General features: G+C 47.6%; 2 protein-coding genes and 2 non-coding genes across 4 annotated transcripts in view; 2 read left to right on the top strand and 2 right to left on the bottom strand.

Annotated features, from left to right (window-relative positions):
• GRB2 (growth factor receptor bound protein 2) overlaps positions 1-26,234 on the bottom strand; it is a 225,193-nt gene that overhangs the window by 60,379 nt on the left and 138,580 nt on the right. The gene's annotated exons all lie outside the window — the stretch shown is intronic.
• On the bottom strand, positions 5,596-22,748 carry SUMO2 (small ubiquitin like modifier 2). The gene is made up of 4 exons (XM_049769920.1): positions 22,682-22,748; positions 20,942-21,073; positions 9,090-9,161; positions 5,596-6,266 (listed from the first exon to the last, which is right to left on the bottom strand). The coding sequence occupies exons 1-4, from the start codon at positions 22,700-22,702 to the stop codon at positions 6,204-6,206; spliced, it is 288 nt and encodes a 95-aa protein (XP_049625877.1). The 5' UTR covers positions 22,703-22,748; the 3' UTR covers positions 5,596-6,203.
• On the top strand, positions 13,961-14,067 carry LOC126029919 (U6 spliceosomal RNA). Its single transcript, XR_007503061.1, has one exon. It is a non-coding gene; the product is annotated as a U6 spliceosomal RNA (small nuclear RNA).
• LOC126028960 (U6 spliceosomal RNA) lies at positions 15,759-15,862 on the top strand. The gene has a single exon (XR_007502631.1). It is a non-coding gene; the product is annotated as a U6 spliceosomal RNA (small nuclear RNA).

Raw genomic sequence — 26,234 nt, forward strand, 5'->3', positions numbered from 1 at the left:
TCTCCGGGCCCTGAAAGTGACTCTTAAATCCAAACAGCTGACCTTACTTCCCCCACTCCACTTGCCTGAGGCCTGACAGTCTAGAAGTCTCCAAGAAGAGTTCAGTGGACTGATGGGCTTACTTGCCCCCAGCACTCCGAGGTGTGGCTGCCCCACAAAAGGAGGCAATGGTTAGCTTCCTCCCACTTGAACTGGGAGGCCAAGAACAAAATAATGGTAAAAACGTTGTATTTGGTAACAAAAGCTTACTATTAAGAACTGGCAACCAGCTATCAGCTTTCAAATACAAAAGACTTCAAGTGATAAGCTAGTATAGCCAGAAGGGCTTTTGCCCAGCATGCAGCTGACCTAGGTTTGGTCCCAACACCCACCCATATGGACCCCTCCCCCCAGGAGTGATTTTTTATTTTGGTTTTGGTTTTTGGGCCACACCCAGCAGCCCTAGAGGTTACTCCTGGCTCTTCTTTCAGGAATCACTCCAAGCAGGCTCGGGAATGAACCATATAGGATGCAGGGAATCAAACCCGGGTCTGTCCCCAGGTCACGTGTCTAGCAAATGACCGACCCACTTCTATCACTCTGGCTCCACAGGAGTGATTCTGAGAGCTCAGCATGAAGTAATCTCTGAGCACCATTGGGTGTGGCCTCCCATAAACACACCAAAAGGTGGGGATTCAGGGCCAGATCAATAGCAGAGGTAAGGCATTTGCCTCCCAGGCAGCCACACAGGACAGATAATCCGTTGGAATCCCGGCACCCCAGATGATCTCCCCAGATGATCTCCCAATCATGACAGGAACAATTTCTGAGCGCAGAGTCAAGAGTAACCTGAGCGCCGCTGGGTGTGACCCCCTCCCCAAAAGAAAGGGTGATTAGAGCTAGTTAGGAGTTAATGTGCTAGTTTACTGTGTCACCAACCCTGCTTTGCTCCCAGTACATGACTCCGTCCAACCAGTCCAGTGCCATGGATAAGGCATTTTGCTTTGTATGAAGTCAACCTGGTTTAATCCCTTGGGCACCTCAGAGATGGCCCCTAAACCTGTCAGGAATAAACCCTTGAGTGCAGAACAAGGTGTAACCCTGAAAACCACTCGATGTTGGTCCCAGAACAAAACAAAAGAAAAGCCTGATCTTGGGGTTGGAGCAATAGCACAGCAGTAGGCACTCGGCAGACTGGGACAGACCCAGGTATGTCCCCAAACCATACCCCCACACCCCAAAAAAAAAAAAGCCCTCATCTGAGGGCTGGATGATCGCTTAGCAGGGAGGGGGACATGTGCCTTTCCCACATGGTCCGACCCAGGTCCCCCAGCATCCCTTACGGCTAGGGTCTCCTGACCCTGCCAGGAGCGATTTTGAGTGCAGAGCCAGAAGCAAATCCAGAGAATTGCTGGGTGTGCCGCCTCCCCCCCAAAAAAAGCCAGATCTATCCCCAAGGCTGAGGAAACAGTTCATGCTTAATGTACAAAGACACCTCATTTGCTCCATGGTACCGAGTCCTGCTCCCAGCAGGAAATACAACAGTTGCTATCAGGTCTTGTATACTCTTTGCCATGTCCTCGGCACTGAAGTCTTATCGCCTCTTACAACTGGGTCAAGTGTTGGCTGAAATGCAACCCAGGCCACTGAGGACTACTGGGACGCAGTGCACACCCCATACATACATAAAAACGCTGAGCCAGGGATATGGCAGAGTGATGGAGGGTGTGCCTGGCCTGTGAGGACCAGGTTTGATTCCTGGCACCATGCCACAAAGTGCAAAGAAAACAACTATTGGCACATGCACTGCCTGTGGCATGGTACCCGAGCATAGGTCACCCACATGTCCCTTCCTGAGATGCGACTTTCCTACTTTCTTGCTGGTTGGGCATGAGAGGGGCTTCTCTTCACCTCTGCAGAGACCCTTTCTGCTTTTTTTTTTTTTTTTTTTTTTTTGCCACAGCCAACAATGCTCAGGAGTTACTCCTGGCAGGCTCAGGGGACCCTATGGGATGCCAGGAATCGAACTGGGGTTAGCCACATGCAAGGCAAACACCTTAACTATCACTCCAGACCATTCATATTCTCTACCTCCCCTTCCTCAGGAGGTCCAAAAAAACCTGGTTTTAACTCTAAAGAGAAAAAAGGTCAAGAGCAATAGCACAATGGGGAGGGTGTTTTGATCCCCAATATCCCATAGGGTCCCCAAAAGCAGCGTAACCATAGCACTTCTGGGTGTGGCCAAAGAAACAAGCTATTACAATTCTTAAGAGTTAAAAAAGGGAGGGGTGGAGCCCTAGGACAGCTGGTAGAAACTTGCTTATTAGTACAGGAGTTAAGTAATTAATAACCAGAACCAGCGAGGTGGCGCTAGAGGTAACGTGTTTGCCTTGCAAGCCCTAGCCAAGGTAGCCAAGAAAAGATTGTGACCATGGTTGGATCCCCCGGTGTCCCATATGGTCCCCCCCAAGCCAGGGGCAATTTCTGAGCGCTTAGTCAGGAGTAACCCCTGAGCATCAAACGGGTATAGCCCGAAAAACCAAAAAAAAAAAAAAAAAAGTAATTGATAACCCAGAACTCCACATGGTCCCGTGAGCACTGTATAATCCAAATGAGCAGATATCAGGTTGATCTTGGGCAGTTATACAGAACCAAGTATCTATGTGTGCAGGCCAGAGCAAGAGCTCAGCAGGGAGAGGGGTCTGCCTTGCTTGCAGCTGACCTGAGCAGGTTTATCTCCAGCATCCCATATGGTCTGTGGAACCTACCTGGATTAATTCGAGTAGTCAGGAGAAACTCCTGAGCGACAAAGTGTGAGTTTATGTTACATCATGCTATATTGTGAAATAGTGTCCTTCCCACACATTTCCCTCTGGCTTTACAAATTCGACCAAGTTTGTGTTTTTTTTTTCCTGTTTTGGGCCACACCCAAAGATGCTCAGGGATTATTCCTGGCTACACTCAGCAGTTTAGTAATTACCCCTGGCTTTGCCTGGAGACTTAATGGGATGCCAAGGATGGAACACTGGTCGGCCTCATGCCAGGTACATACCCTACCTGCTATGCTATTAGTGTTCCAGTACCTCTACAGGTTTTTCTATGAAACAATTTAATCTTCCCCAACTTGGCAAAATGCTCAGATATAACATTGAGTCAATTCCTCTGACTTAAGATGATTACAGGAAAACCAAATTCAAGTTTATCAAGTATCTCTGGCTAGGGCCGGAGAGATAGCACAGTGGCGTTTTGCCTTGCAAGCAGCTAACCCAGGACCTAAGGTGGTTGGTTCAAATCCTGGCATCCCATATGGTCCCCCGTGCCTGCCAGGAGCTATTTTAAGTTTTGGACACCACAAGATTTCCCTAATTAATCAGTAGTAGCTAACGTAATCCAGAGATGGAGATAGTAGTCAACAACAGCATGTGCTTTGTGTTAAACCCCTGACAACCGAAAAGTCCTGAATGGTACCAGATAGGTATGATGCAAAAAGAGAAATGTACCTTACCTATTCTCTTCAAAAATTCTTCAGAGGATTCCACTTATATAAATTATAAATGTAGATTGGAAAGTAAATTTCAGTTGATTCAAAAATTCATAAGTGTCTGAGTTCAGGCCAGTGAACATGCCTGATCTTGGTTCAATCCCCAACATCCCATATGGTCCCTTGAACCCTGACATAAGTGATCCCTGGTACCAACAGGTTTAGCCAAAAACTAAAAAAGAAATTTTTTGACATTTCAAGCCAAATTCTCAGTACTCCTTTTTTTTTTCCTTTTGGTTTTTGGGTCACACCCAGCAGCGCTCATGAGTTTACTCCTGGCTCTATGCTCAGAAATCATTCCTGGCAGGCTAGGGGGACCATATGGGATTGCCCGGAATTTGAACGACTGTCCTTCTGCATGCAAGGCAAACATCCTACCTTCATGCTATCCTCTCCGCGCCCCCCCCCATCCAGTAAATTCTTAAAAACAATTTTAGTTAACACCTGAAGAGATGTAACTATCTCTAATTCTACTTGCCTTTGTATCTGTAAGAAGGCAGGCTATGATAGTTTTGGGAGGAAAACTGGTGAAAGGAAGGTCATACTGTGGTGGGATTAGTGTGAAAACATTTAATGTCTGAAATAATTTTATTATGGACAACTTGGTAAATCATGCTGTAATAACCTCTTTATTTTAGGGTGAGAGGTCTGAGCAATAAATAGCACAGAGGCAGAGCATTTGCCTTGCACACAGCCAACCTGGAATGGACCTGCGTTTGGTTCCTGTTATCCCATATGGTCCCGAAAATGCCAGGAACGATTTCCGAGCGCAAGGCTAGGAGTAACCTGAGTGCCGCCAGGTGTGGCCTAAAAAACCAAAAAATAAAAAAATTAAATAAAAACTCTTAGGGGTTGGAGCGATAGCTTATCGATAGGGTGTTTGCCTTGCACAAAGCCAATCTAGGACAGTGGTTCAAATCCCGGTATCCCATCCGGTCTCCCGTGCCTGTCAGGAGTGATTTCTGAAAGCATAGCCAGGAGTAACGCCTGAGCGTCACCGAGTGTGGCCCAAACCCCAATGCCCCCTCCCCAAAAAATTTAGGGGGAGGCCACAGCTAGCTTTGCTCAGTGATCAGTTCTGAAGAAGTTGAGGCAAAGATGAGATGCCAGGGACTGAACCTGTATTGACCACTTACAACGGACGTGCCCTACTTGCTGCACTATCAATCTGGCCCCAGACCTCTTCACTTTTGAAAACAGGGGCCATTCGACAATTTTTTTTTTTTTTTGGATTTTGGGCCACACCTGGCGATGCTCAGGGTTACTCCTGGCTATCTGCTCAGAAATAGGCCCTAGCAGGCACGGTGGACCATAAGGGACACAGGGATTCGAACCAACCACCTTAGGTCCTGGGTCGGCTGCTTGCAAAGCAAACGCCGCTGTGCTATCTCTCCAGCCCCGACAATTTTTTTTTTACTAAAAATAAACATTTACGGGCCGGGCGGTGGCGCTAAAGGTAAGGTGCCTGCCTTGCCTGCGCTAGCCTTGGACGGACCACAGTTCGATCCCCCGGTGTCCCATATGGTCCCCCAAGCCAGGAGCAACTTCTGAGCACATAGCCAGGAGTAACCCCTGAGCGTTACCGGGTGTGGCCCAAAAACCAAATAAACAAATAAATAAATAAATAAACATTTACTTTTACTAAGCAAATTGCTCATTTGTTTTCTTTTTTTTTTTTTTTTTGTGGTTTTTGGGTCACACCCGGCAGTGCTCAGGGGTTTTTCCTGGCTCCGTGCTCAGAAAATAGCTCCTGGCATGCACGGGGGACCATATGGGACGCCAGGATTCGAACCGATGACCTTCTGTATGAAAGGTAAATGCCTTACCTCCATGCTATCTCTCTGGCCCTCTGTTTTCTTTTTTGAGAGGGGGTTTCGCCCGCTTATAGCAGTAATGACTGTATAGAGATAAGACTCCACCTCCAAGTTACATATTTGGAACTGCTGAAGCATGTGATCGAGGAGGCCCCACCTCCTTCTGGAAATAAATGCTACTTTAGAAGATCTATCTGTGTCACCATTTTCCTCTAAAATTTAAATTTCTATTTGAATATTCTTCAAAATAAAGAAAACTGCTCATTTTAAACAAGAAGTTTATTTAAACAACAAGACGCTTGACTTGAAGGGAAAACTATCTAGGATTCATTTCTTTTAGAGTAATTTATCCCTACTTAAAGACAGATTGCCCTACATGTAACAGCTACGTACAAAAAAGTTATAAAATTGTCCTTGGTTTTACAATGATAAATGAAAAACATTAAAATTCTCCAATCAAACAAGGTATGCAAGAATTTTTATGTCGTTTTTTTGTAGTTTTTTTTTTTTTGTTAAACATTGAGAGCAAAATAACTTACTAGAATATAAAGATAAGAGCTGAATGAGCATGCCACTAATGGAGAAAGGGGGACTTTTCACAGAACCAATATTTTTTCCCCATCCCATCTCCATTTGATGTCAAATCAAAACATACCATTGGCCATTTAGTTAAAAAAAAATGCAATGCTTGTGCACAGACACCAGTTACTTTATGTACAATAAAGGAATGGGGAAGGGGGAAAATGAAAGAATAGAGAAAACTATACTGTAGTAGTCAGGTTGTGGTGTAACCAAATTGCAGTTTTCTAATTGAAGATGTCTTCTTGGTCTGGAGAAACTGAGTTCTGAAGTCAAGTAGCAGGGCCCCTTTAGTAGACACCTCCTGTCTGCTGCTGGAACACATCAATTGTATCTTCGTCCTCCATTTCCAACTAGCAGAAAAGAAAAAACGGTGAAAATCTCTCTCCTCTTCAGCTTAACACTTGAGGTGACAGTTTCCTTATGGAGAAGGGTTTATTTCTCCTCAGTTTGTAGGGGGCTACAGTGCGAGGGACTGAACCCTTCCACGCACAGTATATGCTCGACAACACCCCCCAAGGCATTCAGATACCAAGTGGCCCCAGAACAAAGGACCCTCCCCAACAAAAAACAGGCACAGGTCAGAGAACAACCTCATGCTTTCCAGGCATGTATGGTCCCGGTATTGCAGTCCCTCAAGCACCACAGGGAACGATTTCTGAGTAAAGCCAGAAAACAGTCTCCAAGTACCACCAAAGGTAGCCTTGAATAAAACCAAAATAACCTGGTTCATCCTCAATCCCATTATTTTTGATAAACACAAAGCAAAAACACAGGAGCCTGAACTAAATAAAGATACTTTGTACTGGGATGGAAGACAAGGAGCAGAACGTGCCAAGCACACGTTGCAGTCCTTCAAGTGCTTTCCTCTGGCCGCATTGGATACACTTCTAGGTTACGGATCATCAGTTGGAACTTAAAAAGCTGAATGTGCCTTGATAAATGTGCTTCTCCCCTCTCTGCTCTCATTTACCAGAATTCAGCTCCTCCAAGTGGTTGTGTATGGTAACTATTTTTCCTTCTACTGACCTCCCCCATCAGTCCTTACAGGTCTGTTACATCTCTGGGAGGTAGGCCTAGGTCATCCCACTCAGGGAAGAAAAGCAAGCTATTTGTGGCTCCCATATCTATAATTTTCCTTTTTCGTAAGCCTTTGGTCCACACCTGGCTCTGCTCTCAGATGATATGCTGAGGATCAACCAGGGTCAAAGGTCAAAGGTCCTATCTGCTGCACTCTTGCTCCAGCCCCTTAAAGTCTGAAGTTTCACCAAAGGTAACTTCTTCAAAATATTCTTTCAAGTACAATTCACAGACACTACAAATTTCTGAAGATAGTACAGATTGGGGCTTGAGCAACAGCACACCGATAGGGCATTTGCCCTGCACATGGGAAACCAGGGACAGATGAAGGTTCGATTTCCAGCATCCCTTGAGCCTGCCAAGAGTGATTTCTAAGTGCAGAGCTAGGTTTAACCACTGAGCACCACCAGGTGTGGCCACAAAACAACAAAACAAAACAAAACAAAACAAAGTACAGCCCCTTGAGTGACAACCCAGTTGGCTGTGTGCAAGGCCAGTGCCTTCTCTGCTGTAGGACTACTCCGGCCCCTCATTAAAAGAATGTTTGCTGGGGCCGGAGAGATAGCATGCCTTTCATGCAGAAGGTCATTGGTTCGAATCCCAGCATCCCATATGGTCCCGAGCCTGCCAGGAGCGATTTATGAGCATAGAGTCAGGATTAACGCCTGAGCGCTGCTGGGTGTGACCCAAAAACCAAACCTCAAAAAAAAATTAGCCATGGGAAGAAAGCACAGCCTATTCAAAAGACCAGAGTAAGTCAAGTGATACAAAGAGAGGAAGGTATCAGATAATCAGTTTCAGTTTTGTATTGTGAGATTTTTAAGGTAGCCACCTGCTCAATACAACTATGGAGAAACTTGTTAGGGGGAGCAGGAGCCATAGCAGTTAAAAGGACACCTGCCTTACACATGACCGGCTCTGATTCAATCCCCTAAAGTTTGCCAGAAGTGATCCCTGACCTGAATGGAATCTGACAGGTATGGACCTCAGAAAACAAAAACACAAAAAAACTTTAGTGAGATTTAGTTCCCTTTAATTTATAGGAAAAGTGAAAACCAGTATTATGGAAGAATGAGTTATTTTTTACCTTTTTTTTTTTTTTTGGTTTTTGGGACATACCTGTTTTGGGGCATTCAGGGCATTCATTTCTAGCTCTGTGCTCAGAAACCACTCCTGTCAGGTTTGGGGGACCATATGGAATGCCGAGAACCGAAACTGGGTACGTCCTGGTCAGTCTTCCCTACAGCTCTGGCCCGGAGTTGATTATTTTTCAAAAGCAAGTTTTTATAGAAAGCAATTTACTTAGATAAGAGTGGAGAAAGAGAAGGGGCTGGAGAGATAGCATGGAGGTAAGGCATTTTTCTTGCATGCAGAAGGTCAAAGGTTTGAATCCCGGCATCCCATATGGTCCCCCAAGCCTGCCAGGAGCAATTTCTGAGCATAGAGCCAGGAGTAACCTGAGCACTGCAGGGTGTGACACCCCCCCACCCCCCAAAAAAAGGGCTTGAAAAGCAAGCAAGGACAGAAAGAGAGAACAGTGGCAGGGCACTTGTCTTGCACACAGCCAATCTGGATTCAATCCTGGGTGTCCAGAATGGTCTCCCCAAACACCCATTCCTGAACACACAGGAGTTAGCCCTGAGCATAGTCAGAGCGGCTCTAAACCAAAAAGACAAAGGAACAAACACAAGCCCAAAGAATGCAAGTCAGAAACAAGTTTTTCATTATTATTCTCTAATAATAGCAATGGGAAGGGGAAGGAATAGATCAGAAACTAGGGATAGATCAGATTTACTGAGTGACAGCGGTATTTGAAAACCGTTGGCATTTTGAGAATCTAACCTGACTTTCATCTTTCAGTTCCTCTTTGGTCATATTGTTCATGGTCTTCAAATATAGAAAAGAAACAGACCCCAGAGGCCCAAGTGAGGAACAGAAACTAAGACCACTGTGTTTCACCTCTAAAAGGCTCTAAATTCAATCCTCCCATCATATCCCAAACGGTACCCTCAGCAAGAATCATATATTGCAACTACCTTGAGTTCCAAGTTCATGAACAAAGCAGTTTGACTTTTCAAATAAGCAAAGACATTTACCTGTGCAGGTGTGTCTGTCTCATTGATTGGCTGCCCGTCAAATCGGAATCTGATCTGCCTCATCGACAAACCCTGTACAAGTTTAAAATAAGCATGTAAATAAACAATTAAAAAATAAAAATAAATAAAAGCAAACAATTAAATCTATGTTTAAAACTATTCACTTAAATACTGATTTTTGTTTTTGTTTTTGGGTCACATCCGCAGCACTTAGAGGCTACTCCTGGCTCTATGCTCAGAAATCTCACCCGGCAGGCTTGGGGGATATGGGATGCCAAGATTTGAACAACCAACCTTCTGCATGCTATTTCTCCGGCCCCTTAAATATTCTGAATTTTTATTTTGGGTGGATGTAGGGCCAAACCTAGAGGTGCTCAAAGCACTATCTGTGGTACCACAAATCTAGAATTAACCATATAAAAGCAAACATCTCACCCGTCTGGCCCCCCATAAAGAGTTTGTTTCTGGTCACACCTAGGAATGCTCAGAGCTCACTGACTTACTTCTGACTGGTCTAATGGATCAGTCCTGGCGAGGGGTAGGGGATCAAGGTTTGTACACAGCCAAGGGGGACACCCACCCAGAGCAAAGCTGGGAGTAACTCCAGATCACCAGTCACATCCCAACCCAAGTCTCCTCTCATGTCAAGCTACAACCTTTTTATAGGCTTTACTATACAAAATGGATTTGTAATTGTTACAATAAAATTTTTGCACTTTAGGATATATGAACCCAAACAGGTATGTACCGCAAATTCCAAGATTCTTCTCAAATATTTCCTAATTTTAAACAGGGCTGGAGAAAAAAGCAAAGATTCCAAAGTAGCAAAGCTGTTAGCAACTTCAGTCAAATGAAGAGAAGAAAATAAAATCTTTGGAAATATGTTGTCAATATATTAACTTGAAAACTGCTTTCTGTGAAGTATCCTATATCCTTATACTCGGTCTCATGATCCAAATTACAAACTATAATTGCTTTCATACAAATTCGCTGCTTCAAATGAGACAACTTAACTTGCTGTGGTCCTCAAACTATGGGCCACGGGCCACATATTGTATTTGTATCTGTTTTGTTTCTTCTTTTTTTTTTTTTGGTTTTTGGGTCACACCCGGCAGTGCTCAGGGGTTATTCCTGGCTCCAGGCTTAGAAATTGCTCCTGGCAGGCAGAGGGGACCATATGGGCGCCGGGATTCGAACCGATGACCTCCTGCATGAAAGGCAAACGCCTTACCTCCATGCTATCTCTCCAGCCCGTTTTGTTTCTTCATTGCAAAATAAGATATATGCAGTGTGCATAAGAATTCGTTCATATAAGTTTTGTTTTTACTATAGTCTGACCCTCCAATGGTCTGAGGGACAGTGAACTGGCCCCCTTTTTAAAAAGTTTGAGGACCCCTGATTATAAAGGATCACTGAAACTAAAAATATTAAAATATTAAAACATGGGCCCGGAGAGATAGCTCAGCAGTGTTTGCCTTGAAAGCAGCCGATCCAGGACCAAAGGTGGTTGGTTCGAATCCCGGTGTCCCATAGGGTCCCCCGTGCCTGCCAGGAGCTATTTCTGAGCAGATGGCCAGGAGTAACCCCTGAGCACCGCCGGGTGTGGCCCAAAAACCAAAAAAAAAAAAAAATATTAAAACATGGGGCCAGCGAGGTGGCGCTAGAGGGAAGGTGTCTGTCTTGCAAGTGCTAGCCAAGGAAGGACTGCAGTTCGACCCCCCCCAAGCCAGGGGCAATTTCTGAGCACATAGCCAGGAGTAACCCCTGAGCATCAAATGGTTGTGGCCTGAAAAAAGAAAAGTTATAAAATATTAAAACAAACACTTGTGTTAAAAAAAAAAATTTAATACCCACATTCAATAGATGTACTGAATCTACTTTTACTTTTACTTTTACTTTTTTTGTTGTTGGATTCCATCTAGTGATGCTAAATTATCCTGGCTCTGCACTCTACAGTCAGAATTTACTCCTGGCAGGCTCAGGGCACTAGATGGGATGCCGGGAATAAAACCCGGGTTAGCCATGAACAAGGCAAACACGCTTCCCACTGTTCTGTCACTCCAGCCCACCATGAATCTATCTTAAAAACTACCCAAGAACCTGGAGAGATAGCACAGTGGCGTTTGCCTTGCAAGCAGCCGATTCACGACCAAAGTCAGGAGTGTGACCAAAAATGAAGCAAAAAGAATTAAACTTAGTTGGGCCCGGAGAGATAGCACAGCGCTGTTTGCCTTTGCAAGCAGCCCATCCAGGACCTAAGGTGGTTGGTTCGAATCCCGGTGTCCCATATGGTCCCCGTGCCTGCCAGGAACTATTTCTGAGCAGACAGCCAGGAGTAACCCCTGAGCACTACTGGGTGTGGCCCAAAAACCAAAACAAACAACTTAGCTGGTAGGGTAGGACATATAAGAAGGTGAAGGCTTGCCTCTTTATTAAGTTAAAATACAATAATTGACATAAAGCCAGGAGTAAACCATGAGCACTGCTGGGTGCAGCCCTTCAGAAGTAAATAAAATAAAACAAAATAAATGAAACTCCCAGGGGCCAGAGCAATAGTACAATAGCAAAGGTGTTTGCAACAGCTGACCCAGATTCGATCCCAGGCAACTGCAACCCATATGGGTCCCCCCAAAAAAACCAAACATAAAAAAGAAATTCCCTGTGGCTGGACAGAACATGGAGGTAAGGCGTTGCCTTACATGCAGAAGGAAGGTGGTTCGAATCCCGGAATCCTATATGGTCACCCGAGCCTGCCAGGAGTGATTTCTGAGCATAGAGCCAGGAGTAACGCCTGAATGCTGCTGGGAGTGACCCAAAAACCAATAAACAAACAAAATTCCCTTGTATATGGCTGGTCCAGATTAGACTTCCAGCATCTATATAATACCTGGAGCACCACCAGGGATAATTCCTGATTACAGAATCAGGAGTAACCCCTCACCATGAACATGAATTTTGGTGTGGCCCCAAAATTAGAACAGCAAAAAATCTCAAATCCTCCTATTCTGTAGGTCATGTTTGTATGCATGTCATAATACTCTCCTTTTAAGACTTGAGACTTGGGCTGGAGACAGCTCAATGGTCTGAATATACTTTGTGATCTGGCTTGAATTCATCACTGGTAGTACATGGGTCCTCCCAAAACCACTTGGGTTTGGTCACAAAACTAAAAGTAACGGGGGCCGGAGAGATAGCATGGAGGGTAAGGCGTTTGCCTTTCATGCAGAAGGTCATCGGTTCAAATCCCAGCTTCCCATATGGTCCCCCAGCCTGCCAGGAGCAATTTCTGAGCGTAGAGCGAGTGATGCCGGGTGTGACCCAAAAGAACAAACAAAAAAAGTAACCAACTCCAGTCTTGGGTGCAGGGAGCTAACACAACAGGCTACACACTTGCTTTTCCTACAAAAGTTCATTTCTACACCAACCCCAGCACTGAACTGGGAGCACCTAGGGTAATTCGACCAGGGACACAAACATAACCTGTCTTCCCACCCACATTCAAGTTTTGCAAACACAATGTAATGACATAAATCATAGTATTTGCAAACATTATCACAAAATTTGTGCTACAAGAAAAAAATCTATAAACACTCATAAATTGTCTTGGCCACTGACAGCACTGCTCAGGATCACTCTAGATCACTTCTATCACTTCTATGAGGGACCAGCAACAGCCCTGGGAATCTAAAAGGGCAGTGGATAAATAAGGCAAGCGGTACCTCACTGCCACACTATAGGAACTGTCTCTTCAGCCCTCTCGGCTATCGCGATTCGACAGCTAGTTCATAAAGGTGGCCATTCAGAACAAATGAGATAAAAGGGGCCAGAGCGAAAGCACAGTGGTAAGGCATTTATTTGCCTTGCACGTGACCAACACAGGATTGACAGTGGATCAGACCCCGGCATCCCATAAGGTCCCCCCATGCCTGCCAGGGGCAATTTCTGAGTGTAGAGCCAGGAGTAATCCCTGAGGGCTGCCAGGTGTGACCCAAAGAACAAACAAACAAAAAGAACACATAGAATTATATTCTTTTTGCCACCTATTTTTTTCCTTGGGGGTAGGGTTTCCCCACACTCAGCAATGATCAGGACTTAAACCTGGCTCTAAGCTCAGGGATCACTCCTGGCAGGGCACAAGGAACAATATAGGAATAGGGTATCAACTCTCAGCTGTAGTTCCTGCCCCAATAAATTGGCCCTATTTTTTGAGTTTTTTTTTTTTTAATCACACCCGGTGCTGCTCAGGGATTACTCCTGGCAGGCATGGGGGACCTGACCTTATGGGATGCCGGGATTTGAACCACCGTCCATCCTGGAATGACTGCATGCAAGGCAAAAAGCCCTACTGTTGTGCTCTCTCTCCAGCCCCCCTTTCTTTCTGGGGTAGGTGGTATAAGAAGTGAAAAGTCCAAAATGCATTAGACTCACTTTTTAGATTCAATAAATGTGCCTTAAGGGCTAGAGCAGTAATACAGTGGGTAGGGAGGTAGGGCCTGGCCTTGCATGTGGCAGACCCAGGTTCAACCCCCTGGCATCTCATATAATCCCCAATACTGCCAGAAGTAATTCTTTTTAGATCTTTCTTTAATTTGGTTTTTCGGGCCACACCTGTTTGATGCTCAGGGGTTACTCCTGGCTAAGCCTTCAGAAATCGCCCCTGGCTTGGGGGGGAGGGAACCATACGGGATGGTGAGGGATCTAACCGCAGTCCTTCCTTGGCTAGAGCTTGCAAGGCAGACACCTTACCTTTAGCGCCACCTCACCGGCCCCCAGAAGTAATTCTTGAGTGCTGAGCCAGGAGTAACCCCTGAGCCCTGGTGAAAAATGTGGGCCAAATTCAAATTCAAGTGTGCCATAAGAATTTATAAAGGGTACTCTCTTTGGCAGCACATATACTAGAACTAGAACAACCCAAAAAAGATTAGCATGGCCCCAGTGCAAGAATGACACGCAGGGCCCGGAGAGATAGCACAGCTGCGTTTGCCTTGCAAGCAGCTGATCCAGGACTAAACGTGGCTGGTTCGAATCCCGAATCCGGGTGTCCCATATGGTCCCCCGTGCCTGCCAGGAGCTATTTCTGAGCAGACAGCCAGGAGTAAACCCTGAGCACTGCTGGGTGTGGCCCAAATATAAAGCAAAAAGAATGATAAGCAAATTCTGCAGTGTTCCATATTTTTTTTTTTGGTTTTACGGGCCACACCCGTTTGATGCTCAGGGGTTACTCCTGGCTAGCTGCTCAGAAATTGCCCCTGGCTTGGGGGAACCATATGGGACGCCGGGGGATCGAACCGTGATCCTGATCCTTGGCTAGCGCTTGCAAGGCAGACACCTTACCTCTAGCGCCACCTCGCCAGCCCCAGTGTTCCATATTTTTACAAAATGGTAAATTTTTCTAAAAAAGCGGAAAGCCAGAAGGACAATGGTTCAAACCCAGGCATCCCATGTGGTTCCCCCAAGCCCAATCGTTCCCCCGGGAGCGATTTCTGAACGTACAGAAAGGAGTCACCCGAGCGCTGTTGGGTGTGACCCAAAATCCAAAAACAAAAAAAAAAGAAAAAAATACAGCTTTATAAACAGAATAAAGATGAAACATAAAAATAGGGGCCAGAGAGATAGCATGGAGGTAAAACGTTTGTCTTTCATGCGCAAAGTCATTGGTTCAAATTCCGGTATCCCTTATGATCCCCCGTGCCTGCCAGGAGGGATTTCTAAGCGTGGAGCCAAGAGTAACCACTGAGCACTGCCGGGTGTGACCCAAAAACCAAAAAAAGGGAAAAGAAATATAAAAATAAAAATAAGGGGTACAAATGGTGGCACAGCGATAGGGCGTTTGCCCTGTACACGATAGACCTAGGATGGACCGAATTTCGAACCCCCACCGTCCCATATGGTTCCCAAGCCAAGGAGTGATTTCTGAGCACATAGCCAGGAGTAACCTCTGAGCATCACCGAGTGGTGGTCCAAAAACAAAAAACAAAATAAACACCTCTAAAAACTAAATTAAAATTATAAAGTGGGGGCCGGAGATAGCATGGAGGTAAGGCATTTGCATGCAGGTCGGTGGTTCGAATCCCGGCATCCCATTGATCCCCTGTGCCTGCCAGGGGTGGCCAGGAGTAACCCATTAACCAAAAACCAGGGGCTGGAGAGGTGGCGCTAGAGGTAAGGTGTCTGCCTTGCAAGCGCTAGCCAAGGAAGGACCTCAGTTCGATCCCCCTGTGTCCCATATGGTCCCCCCAAGCCAGGGGCAATTTCTGAGCGTTTAGCCAGGAGTAACCCCTGAGCATCAAACGGGTGTGGACCAAAAATATGATTTCTGCGTGCAGAGCCAGGAGTAATCTGAGGTGTGGACTCCCTCCAAAAAAAAGGGAGCAATAGTATAGCAGGTAGGACACATGCCTTGTGTGCAGCCATCCCTAGCATTCCATATGGCCTCCAAGCCAGGAGTGATCAACAGATGGGTTGAGCTAAACAACCAACCAACTGAACAATCACCACACCCTGGCCTGTAGCTAGCTTGACAAGTTAGTACAAATGCTTTGCATGTGGCAGACAGGGTTTGGTCCCCAGCACTCCAGAAGGCCCCCAGAGTAGGGCCAAAATAATTCTTCAGTGCAGACTAGAAGCAACCCAGTATTGCCAGGTAGGGCCCCAAACACACAAACACATGTGCTCACTTCGGCAGCACATATACTAAAATTGGAATGATACAAAAATTAGCATGGTGCCTGCTCAAGGATGACAAGCAAATTCACGAAGCATTCCATATTAAAACACACACACACACACACAAGTTCTCAACCATTGAGTGGGGCCAGAGCTATGGTTCTGCAGGTAGGGCATTTGTCTTGCTCATAGTGGATGTGGGTTTGATCCCTGCTATCTCATATGATATGGTCCCTGGGCATCACTAAGTACAGAGCCAGCAGAAGTAACTTCTGGACAACACCAAGTGTGCTGTAGTTCCATGCACCACCTCACCCCCACAAAAAGACCAAAACAACACCTCAACCATTGTAAATCAATGGCCTAAATTTAGAAAAGTCCTCAACTAGGGCTGGAGACAGTAATATCAAAAGCACTGCACCATTTGATCCTAAAAGCACCACCAGGGGTCACTCCTGAGCAGAGCCAGTAGTGCCAGAGTATTGCTGGGAGTGGCCCAAACCTTTTGCTTCCCTCCAAAACATAATGGAGTAGCCCTAGTCTTTATGGAGTACATGCTTTAACAATAGGACAGATTGGAGAGAGCACAGCAGCGGCGTTTGCCTTGCAAGCAGCCAATCCAGGACTAAAGGTGGTTGGTTAGAATCCTGGTGTCCCATATGGTCCCTCGTGCCTGCCAGGAGCTATTTCTGAGCAGATAGCCAGGAGTAAACCCTGAGCACCGCTGGGTGTGGCCCAAAAACCCAAAAAAAAAAAAAAATGAATAGGACAGATTTGGGGCCCTAGAGATAGCCCAGTGGCAGGGCGTTTGCCTTGCACGTAGCCGGCCCAGGACAGATACGTGGTTTGAACCTGACATCCCATATGGTTCCTGAGCCTGCCAGGAGCAATTTCTTTGATTTTTTTTTTTTTTTTTTTGGTTTTTGGGCCACTCCCATTTGACGCTCAGGGGCTCAGAAATTGCCCCTGGCTTGGGGAGACCATATGGGACACGGGGGGATCGAATCACGGTCCGTCCTATGCTAGCGCTTGCAAGACAGACACCTTACCTCTAGCACCACCTTCCCGGCCCCAATTTCTTTGATTTCTTTTCTTTGGTTTTTGGGTCACAACCTGCAGTGCTCAGCTGCTCCTGGCTTTAAGCTCAGAAGTCGCTCTTGGCAGGCTCGGGGACCATATGGGATGCCGGGATTCAAACCACCGACCTTCTGCATGCAAGACAAATGCCTTACCTTCATGCTATCTCTCTGGCCCCTTATATAGTCCGTCTGAACCTGCCAGGAGTGAGCCCTGAGCATCGCTGGGTGTGGCCCCAAACCAAAAAAATAAATAAATAATAAAGCTTTGATGGGCTAAAACAATAGCATAGCAGGGAGGGCATTTACCTTGCAAGCAGAAGATCTGGTTCAATTACAGCATCCAATGGGGAAAACAATTAACCCCCAAAAGCCTGCCAGGAGTAATTTCTAAGCAGAACCAGGAGAAATACCTGAGTGTTACCCAAAAATAAAACCAAACAAAGAGCTTGGAAGTTGACTCATGTCAGATTCCCAATACTGCCAGGAGTGACCCCTAAGTAAAAATGGTTACAAGTAAACTCTAGCACCTTGAGTATGACAATCCCCCCAAAAAATAGACAGGGAATTGGCCTAATCATAGGACACATACAGTCCCCTTTTGAGAAACCCTGAATTCCTCACAAGCCTGTGACTTTTATAGGTTTAGTCAAATACAATCCAATCTTTAGCACAAGAAATAAAAATCAGGTTTTGGTTTGGGGCCACAATCAGTGGTGCTATGGATAGAACCCAGGGCTCCAACATGCACTACAGCCTTCTGAAGAACATTCCCAGTCCTGAGGAAAACCCTTCCAGTAAGGCCCTAAAATTTCACAAAGCAAAATTAGTAAAATGTTCCGGGTCTGATAAGTCACTCTGATAAAGTACTGATGCTGACACACACTACATGCTCTTCTAGCACACGATAGGTAGAGGGTAATCAAACTTTGAGGTCCTGGGGCTGGACTGAAAGCACAGTGCTTGTCTTACACACAACCAACCCAGATATCAATATGGTCTCCTGTACATGGCCAGTAGTATTTTCCGGGTACAAATCCAAAAGCTAAGCTATGGACTACTGAGTGTGGCCCAAAACCAAAAAAGAAAAAAAAAAATAGGCAATCTATTCCTATTTTCCCGTATTTCTGTGTTGAATGCTTTGTGGGTGAATCGAGGGTTGTCAATGTAAAGTTCCGTTAACTTTGTTCAAACTTCTCTGTGAAAGAGTTTTGTTTGGGGCCTGGAGAGATAGCACAGCGGCATTTGCCTTGCAAGCAGCCAATCCAGGACCTAAGGTGGTTGGTTCGAGTCCGGGTGTCCCATATGGTCCCCCGTGCCTGCCAGGAGCTATTCTGAGCAGACAGCCAGGAGAACCCCTGAGCACCAGCGGGTATGGCCCAAAAACCTAAATAAATAAATAAATAAATAAATAAATAAATAAATAAATAAAATAGTTTTGTTTGGTTTTGTTTTCTGGGCCACACTTGGGAGAACCACACGCAGTGCCAGAGATACAACTATGGTCACCATGTGCAACGCAAGCACCTTAACACTTGGTAGCATCTCCAGCTCCCTAATCATTTTCAAGTTACAATTCATAGCAATTAAAAAGGAGTTAAGAGCAGGGCCCGGAGAGATAGCACAGGGGTGTTTGCCTTGCAAGCAGCCGATCCAGGACCAAAGGTGGTTGGTTCGAATCCCGGTGTCCCATAGGGTCCCCCGTGCCTGCCAGGAGCTATTTCTGAGCAGACAGCCAGGAGTAACCCCTGAGCACCGCCGGGTGTGACCCAAAAAAAAAAAAAAAGTTATGCAGATTATCTTATTGAAAAGCCCTCAATGGGTGGGGGGGGAGAAAAGCCCTCAATCTAAGCCATATGTTTCTATTTTGTCTGAGGTTTTGCTGCCTGTTTAAAAAGATAATTACCTTAAAAAAAAAACCAATCACCTGAAGGGGCGCTGTTGTTCCAATATGGGAGATGCTAGACCCAGAATGCTCCAGCACTCTATTAAGTTAGCATTTGCTTCCAGGAAAACAGATTTCAGGAAAATTCTGTTTGAAGGAGTTTAGATTGCATCTTCATAAGGAACTATAAGTTATATTGCGAGTCAAGCATAATATGTAAACCTTCAAACTACAGAGGTTCCTATTCTTAGCTTATTTCAAATGACTTTAGGTTCCCTGAAGGAAGCCCAAGCATCAGTTCAAACCTTATACTCTCTAAGACCTAACTTTTTTCTACCTTGAGCTTATCTTTGAAAAAATTTATAATATGGATAAACTATCTTTCTTAGTTGGAAGACAGTACATCAGGTCAGGTATTTATATGCCTTGCAGACAACCAACCTGGGTTCAACTCCCAGCATCCCATAAGGTTGGTTCCCTGAGCACAGCCAGGAGTGATGCCAAGAACAGTGGGTGTGGCCCCAAAAATAAAATGAAACAAAACTATGGGATTGTTTTTGAGGAACCTAGGACTTTACACATGCAAAACCATACCCTGGCTCTATTTTTTTTTTCTTTTTTTTTTGGGGGGGGTCACATCGGGCAGCGCTCAGGAGTTACTACTGGCTCCACCCTCAGAAATTGCTCCTGGCAGGCTCAGGGTCCATCTGGATTCAAACCAATGACCTTCTGCATGAAAGGCAAAAGCCTTACCTCCATGCTTGCTATCTCTCAGCACCCCCTCCTCTATTTTAATCTAAAGACATTTACACAACTTTTATCAACTGGACATTCAGGATGCAAGAAAAGCACTTTTGCGTGATAAATCAACTAGGGTTTAAGGTCTTATATTCAATCCCCCCTAAAGATAAAAGCATTTATAACAAGTTCCTGTTGAAATCATCTAAATGCCTTCTCAATTACCTGCAAACTATCTTTGCATTGCTCTGGATTCAGGATGAGTTGAAAACTCCTGTCTTATTCAAGGCTTGCATTTTACTCCCACATCTGTTCATTCCTACTTCCTCTTCCTGAAGTTTATTTACTATTTTCTGAGCAAAATACAAATAGCTCTATATAATAGGAATACTTAAGCTTGACTCAGAGACTGAACTGCTCACTCTACCGCCACTACTAGAATAAAAAAAATTTACAATTTTGCAAGCTTCAAATACCCTGCCACTTAATCTTCTTTCTATACTGACTAAACTACTCAGACATTGTTTGGACATTAAGGAAAATTTTCAATGGGTTAAAAATGACACTGGCAGGGTCGGAGATAGGCCTTTGCCTTGCATGCTAAGAGCCAGAAGTAACCTGAGCACTGCAGGGTGTGACCCAAAATAAAACAAAACAAAAAAACAAAAAATAAAACAAAACAAAATGACACTGGCAGGGTGTGGGAGTGATAGCACAGTGGTAGTGTTTTCCTTGCATGCAGCCATCACAGGATGGACCCCGCATCCCATATGGTCCCTGAGCCTGCCAGGAATGACTTCTGAGTTCAGAGCCAGAAGTGACCCCCCCCAAAGAAAAAGACACTGGCAAAAAACATTACTCAGTTCATTTTTGAAAAGAAAAATGACATTCCCAGGCCAGAGCAATAACACAGCGGGTAAGGCATTTACTTGCCTTGCAGGTGGGTTGACCCAGGTTTGATCCCCAGCACCCATATGGTCCCCAGAGCCTGCCAGGAGTGATTTCTGAGTGCAGAGCCAGGAGCTGAAGGGTTGTGTCAAAAAATAAATGGGGCCAGAGAGATAGCATGGAGGTAAAGCGTTTGTCTAGCATGCAGGTCAGTGTTTCGAATCCCAGCATCCCATTTGGTCCCCTGTGCCTGCCAGGGGCGATTTCTGAGCCTAGAGCCAGGAGTAACTCCTGAGCAGTGCTGGGTGTGACCCAAAAAACAAATAAATAAATAAACATTCCCTTGAGAACAAATCAAGTGATGGGGAACATCCGACACATTTCTGGCACAGAATTTGAATCATAGAACACTAAGCAAACCATCTCAATATCAAACATATAATAAAAGCTATGTCCCCCCCCCACAAAACAAAGCCATGCCCAACATGCCAGTACATCTACTCTACTAACCCTCGGCTTTTCTAGTTTCTACGAACGGAAAAGTCTCGCCTTCCTTACGAGAAATTTTTGTTTCGTGGAAAAGCAGTGCGGTTCCTCACCTGTCGTTCACAATAGGCTTTCATGAGTTTACTAAGTGGAGTATGCCTCTTAATCTTAAACTGCACCACAGAACCATCCTGACCCGCCACCTTCAAATTAATGTGATCGTTGTTCTCGGTCTTGACACCTTCCTGTTGGAAAGAGAAAAAAAAAAAAATAAAAGTGGCAATTATGAAAACGAGAAAGAAAAAGCAGGCGAGGCGTTTCGAAAGCAGCAGCAGCCCCCAATGAATTCAACAGGTTTCTGACTTCTCCGGTGTGAAGAGAAGGAACGATCCAGCTGTTTGTTTGCAGCGGCTGAAGGCTGGAATCTTGGGGCTACCACAGCATGAAAGAGCTGTCAGGGACTGGATGGGGAAGACTGTGAGGGGGCACCACACTCCAAGAGACGCATCATCAAGCTCAAGCGGGTCCTGCACCACTGACTCTGCACCCCCACTTTCCAAAAATGGCACTTTGCAACCTGGTCTCCCCGAAAAGCCGTTAGCAAAAAAAAAAAAAAAAAGAAAAAAAAAGGGGGGGGGAAGCAAAGTAGTTTTCTCCTCTTTCTGAGTGGTTTAAGTGCAGAGAGAGCCCGGGAGGAAAGTAGGGGGACTAGCCCCATTCACAAAGTTCCCCAACCTACTATAGCAACTTCCATCTCTGCAGGACCCAGAGTCTGGGAGTCCTGAGTCGAGGCAGGCAGGGAGGAAGGAAGGAAGGAAGGAAGGAAGCAAGCAAGCAAACAAGCAAGCAGCGGGGGGGATTCTCGAACCCGGGGATCCCCCAAAGGCTAAAGCTTCATCTTGGGTGGACGTGGAAAAAAAATTTGCAGCCCAGGAGATCCTCCTTTCCCCTCCCCTTTGTTGCCAAGGGGTGCAGCACGACCCCCCACACACCTCACCTCTGGAGCCTAGTTCTACTTGGGGGGGGGGTTTTGGCCCATTTCTATCTGGATCTAGAGGCGGGTACCCCCCAATTCAGCGACTCCCCCCCACTTTCAGTGACTCCTGAAGAAAAAAAAAAAAAAAACATAGGAGAGGAGTCGAGAGAGATCTAACCAAGAGTGTCTGGGGTGGGGTGGGGGGACCCCAACTCAGGCGGGCTTTAGCTAGAGCCGTGCGTGCAAGCCCAGAGACTTGAGTGCAAAAAAGAGACACCCGAACCCCCCGAAAAAAATAATGAAAATCTTCAAAAAAAAAAAAAAAAAGTTGCGCCCCAAGACTTTGCAAAAGGCGGGCACAGGGTGTCTGGTGACTCTCTGCAAAGCCACATGGCCCGCGCGGGATGGGGACGGGGATGGGGATGGAGGAACCGGGGTTCGGGGGGGGGGGAGCCCCTCGTGGCGAGGCCCCTCCCCTCCCCCTCAAGGGCTCGGGGAGGAGGGGGACCCCAAAAAAAACAGCTCAAGGAGGCCGCCGTGGGTGGCCAGGGCCGGGACCAGGAGCTCCAGACTGCGGGGTGTCGGCAGCGCAGAGTCGGGGTGCAGCAGGCTTTGCAGGGGGGGGCCCCCGTGGCCCGGCCGCGCGCCCCAACGATCGCTCGCGCCCGGCGGGGGGCCTGAGGAGCAGCTCGGCGAGGCCCAGCGGGCGGCGGGGCGGGGGAAGATGGCGCGGGGCGTGCGGGCTGAGGCGAGGGGCGCGGGGACCCCAAGTCGGGCTGAGGCGGCGGCGGCGGAGGTTGAGGCTGAGGCTGAGGCTGAGGAGGAGGCGGCGGCGGCGATCCGGGCGGGCCTCTCGGCGGCGGCGGCGGCGCCTCACCTTGGGCTTCTCGTCGGCCATGGCGAGGCCTGGGGAGGCTCGAGAGCGGCCGCGGGGCGGAAGACGGAGCCGGGGCCGGGCGGAGCGCGCGGAGGCCGCACAGGCGAGACGAGGCGCTGGAAGCGGGAGCGGCAGCGGAAGGAGGCGCCTGGCCGCGGTCGCGGAGCCGAGGAGGGAGGGAGGCGCGTGCGCGCGCACGTCCTGCGCCGCCGCCGCCGCGCTCCCCCCGCGCGCCACGTCGCTGCGTGCGCGAGCCCGCGCCGCCGCCGCCGCCGCTGATTGGTCGACGCCTCGCGGGAGCGCGCGGCGCTTATATAACCCCCCGCCCGCCCCGCCCCCGCGCCGCCGCGCCCGACGCCCCGCGGCGCCTCGGCGCGAGCGGCGGGAAGAGGCGCGGGCGCGCGCAGCCGGGGCCTGCTCGCGGGGGCGCGCGCGGCGGCTCGGGGCGGGGCGGTATTGTCTGGCCTCAAAATGGCTTCCAGCTGGTTCCTCGCCGGCGAGGCTCCGAGGCCTAGTCGTGGGCCTCCGACCCCGAGGGCACAGCCCCCCCGGTGGGGCCGGCTCTGGGGGTGCCCAGTGTGAGCTTCTGAGGAGAAAAAATGCCCCAGGGCCCCCCCTAGCTGCTGGCCCCTCAAAGCCACAGCAGAGCTTGGCTCCCCTCAGCCCCTGAGGAGCCAAGAAGCTGCTGCCTCAAGCCGCTGCCCACCAGACTTTCTGCCCCTCTTTCTTCCCTCAGGCCTCCAGGCCCTCGAGGACCCAGGACCCAGCAGAAGGGGGTCCCTCAGGACACCCCCAAACCCACCCAGTGACCCCTCCTGAACAAGGGGCTTCCATACCACAAAGTCAGGCCTACAGCAGGAATGGTACCTGACAACCACCCCAGTTCCATCCCTGGCATCCCAGATGGTACCCCCCCCACTTCCATTTTTGAGCACAGAGCTCAAAAGAGTCACCCCAGAGTGGCCCCCCTACGTGGGGCTCAAAAAATAAACTTAAACAAAAAAAAAAAAAATGTCAGGGCTCAAGAGAGGAGACAGGAAACTGCTCAACACACACACATGAGGCTGGCCCAGGTTCCATCTGCCATCCCAGATGGGTCCAGTCAACCCTAAGCACAGCCCCAAAGCCAAAACTCAAATCAGGCCCTCGAGAAGAGTCTCCCCTATTTGCTCAGCCTCACCCAACCCTGCTCCCCCACCTTAGGAGCCATCTTTTCCCTCAGTCCTCCCAGCAGAGAAAAATCAATTCTCTTTCTTTTTTAAGTTACCACCTCTCTCTCTCTCTCTTTCTCAATTCCTGGCCAAACATCCCTGAGGGAAATGGCCATGCCAGCTCACTCACCTCCCACACCGGCTCCTCAGCCTACTGCAATCTGTGGAATCCCCACAACACGGGGCTCAGCTAGGCTACTACAGGGTCTTGGTGGCCCCCAGTTTTCCAGCCCCCTGCTCCCTTGGAGACTCTGCCCAAGGATAGGTTTGACAGGATCGTGGCCTGACCTTGAACGCCTTGCCATCTTGGAGGTGGAGGGGGGAGCACCTAACTGTGGTCAGGGATTCCTCCTGGCTCTGTGCTCAGGAATCACTCCTGACAGGCTCTGGGGACTATGTGGAATGCTAGGGATTGAACTCAGGTCAGCCACATGCAAGGCAAAATCCCTCCCCGCTTTCTATCGCTCCAGTCTCTCTTATTTCACATTTTATGTGTTCTCTAGACTTAGTTCTCCATCCTTATTGGCACCTATTTGCCATTTATTGGAACTTCCAACCCCAGAATCTTACTTTTTTTTTTTGTTTGGGGGGGGGATATTCCTGGCTCTGTGCTCAGAAATGACCCCTGGTGGTGCTCAGAGAAGCATATGAGGCGGAGGAGAATACCAACCAATGAACATGGCTGAGGAGGCCATGTTCAAGGATAGAGACTTAACTTACCTCCTGTAGTGGGTTTTGGTTTGGGAGTATTTGGGGGGGTGCCCACACCTGTAGTACTCACAGACTAATGTGCTCAGGAATAAACCCCAGATGGTGCCAAAAGAAGCAAATGGAATGCTTGAGATGGAAAATACATACCTTCCCTGCTGTATTATGGCTCCTACTCCACCACTGACTTCTCTGTGTAGTTATGAAGGGAGGGAAGGAGAGAGGTAGATATTAACTCGAGAGTGGACGGAGAGATAGCACAGCGGAAGGGTGTTTGCCTTGCACGTAGCCGATCCAGGACAGATGGTGGTTTGAACCCTGGTATCACTTATGGTCCCCCATGCCTGCCAAGAGCAATTTCTTAGTGCAGAACCAGGAGTAACCCCTGAGTGCCGCCAGATGTGACTCTTCCCCAGAAAGAAAGAAAGAAAGAAAGAAAGAAAGAAAGAAAGAAAGAAAGAAAGAAAGAAAGAAAGAAAGAAAGAAAGAAAGAAAGAAAGAAAGAAAGAAAGAGAGAGAGAGAGAGAGAGAGGGAGGGAGGGAGGGAGGGAGGGAGGGAGGGAGGGAGGGAGGGAGGGAGGGAGGGAGGGAGGGAGGGAGGGAGGGAGGAAGGAAGGAAGGAAGAAAAAGAGAGAGGGGGAGGGAGGGAGGGAGGAAGAGAGGGAGGGAAGGAAGGAAGGAAGGAAGGAAGGAAGGAAGGAAGGAAGGAAGGAAGGAAGGAAGGAAGGAAGGAGAGAAAGAGAGAGAGAGGGAGGTCCGGAGAGAAAGCACAGCAGTGTTTGCTTTGCAAGCAGCCGATCCAGGACCACAGGTGGTTGGTTCAAATCCTGGTGTCCCATATGGTACCCTTGTGCCTGCCAGGAGCTATTTCTGAGCAGACAGCCAGGAGTAACCCCTGAGCACCGCCGGGTGTGACCCAAAAAAAAAGAAAAAAGAAAGAAAGAAAGAAAGAAAGAAAGAAAGAAAGAAAGAAAGAAAGAAAGAAAGAAAGAAAGAAAGAAAGAAAGAAAGAAAGAAAGAAAGAAAGAAAGAAAGAAAGGGGGAAGGAAGGAAGGAAGGAAGGAAGGAAGGAAGGAAGGAAGGAAGGAAGGAAGGAAGGAAGGAAGGAAGGAAGGAAGGAAGGAAGGAAGGAAGGAAGGAAGGAAGGAAAAGAAAACATAGGCTGTTGTTTTGGGACCACCTCGTCAACACTCAAGCTCTGCACTCAGAAATATTATTCCTGGCAGGTTCATGGGATGCCAGGGATGGAACCTGGGTCAGCCATATGCAAGGTAAATGCCCTCCCCACTATGCTATTATTGATCTGACCCCTGAACATGGGCTAATTAAGAGCGGAAAAGGCCAAGTCACACCCCAGCTTGGATTCGGGGCATCTGCTCAGAATGGAGACATGCACCTGCAGTATGAAAGTCCACATCACCAGAGCAGAGATGTGGGCAGGTGGTTCACTGCTGACTTCTGAACCTCTCCACCAGGGTAGCCACAAGCCATTTACAACTCAGCAAATCTCCAGTGAAACCTTCCTTTCCCTGCTCCACCTGCCTCTCTTCCAGGAGCTCCTGGTTAACTTAAAGAAACCCCCTTACTGCAATTGCTCCAGTTTAGAAATCCAAAAGAGGGGGCAGAGTAATAGT

Source organism: Suncus etruscus, chromosome 1, assembly GCF_024139225.1.
Source record: "Suncus etruscus isolate mSunEtr1 chromosome 1, mSunEtr1.pri.cur, whole genome shotgun sequence".
In the NCBI taxonomy this organism is placed as follows: Eukaryota; Metazoa; Chordata; class Mammalia; order Eulipotyphla; family Soricidae; genus Suncus; species Suncus etruscus.

What these genes read in the sequence shown, in the direction of transcription:
- SUMO2 (XM_049769920.1), bottom strand. Translation starts at nt 22,702, where the DNA reads ATGGCCGACGAGAAGCCCAAG. An exon ending in TGGCCGACGAGAAGCCCAAG is followed by an intron (nt 21,074 to 22,681) that starts GTGAGGCGCCGC and finishes TCTTTCCAACAG; the next exon opens with GAAGGTGTCAAGACCGAGAA. An exon ending in AGACAGACACACCTGCACAG is followed by an intron (nt 6,267 to 9,089) that starts GTAAATGTCTTT and finishes CTTTTCTGCTAG; the next exon opens with TTGGAAATGGAGGACGAAGA.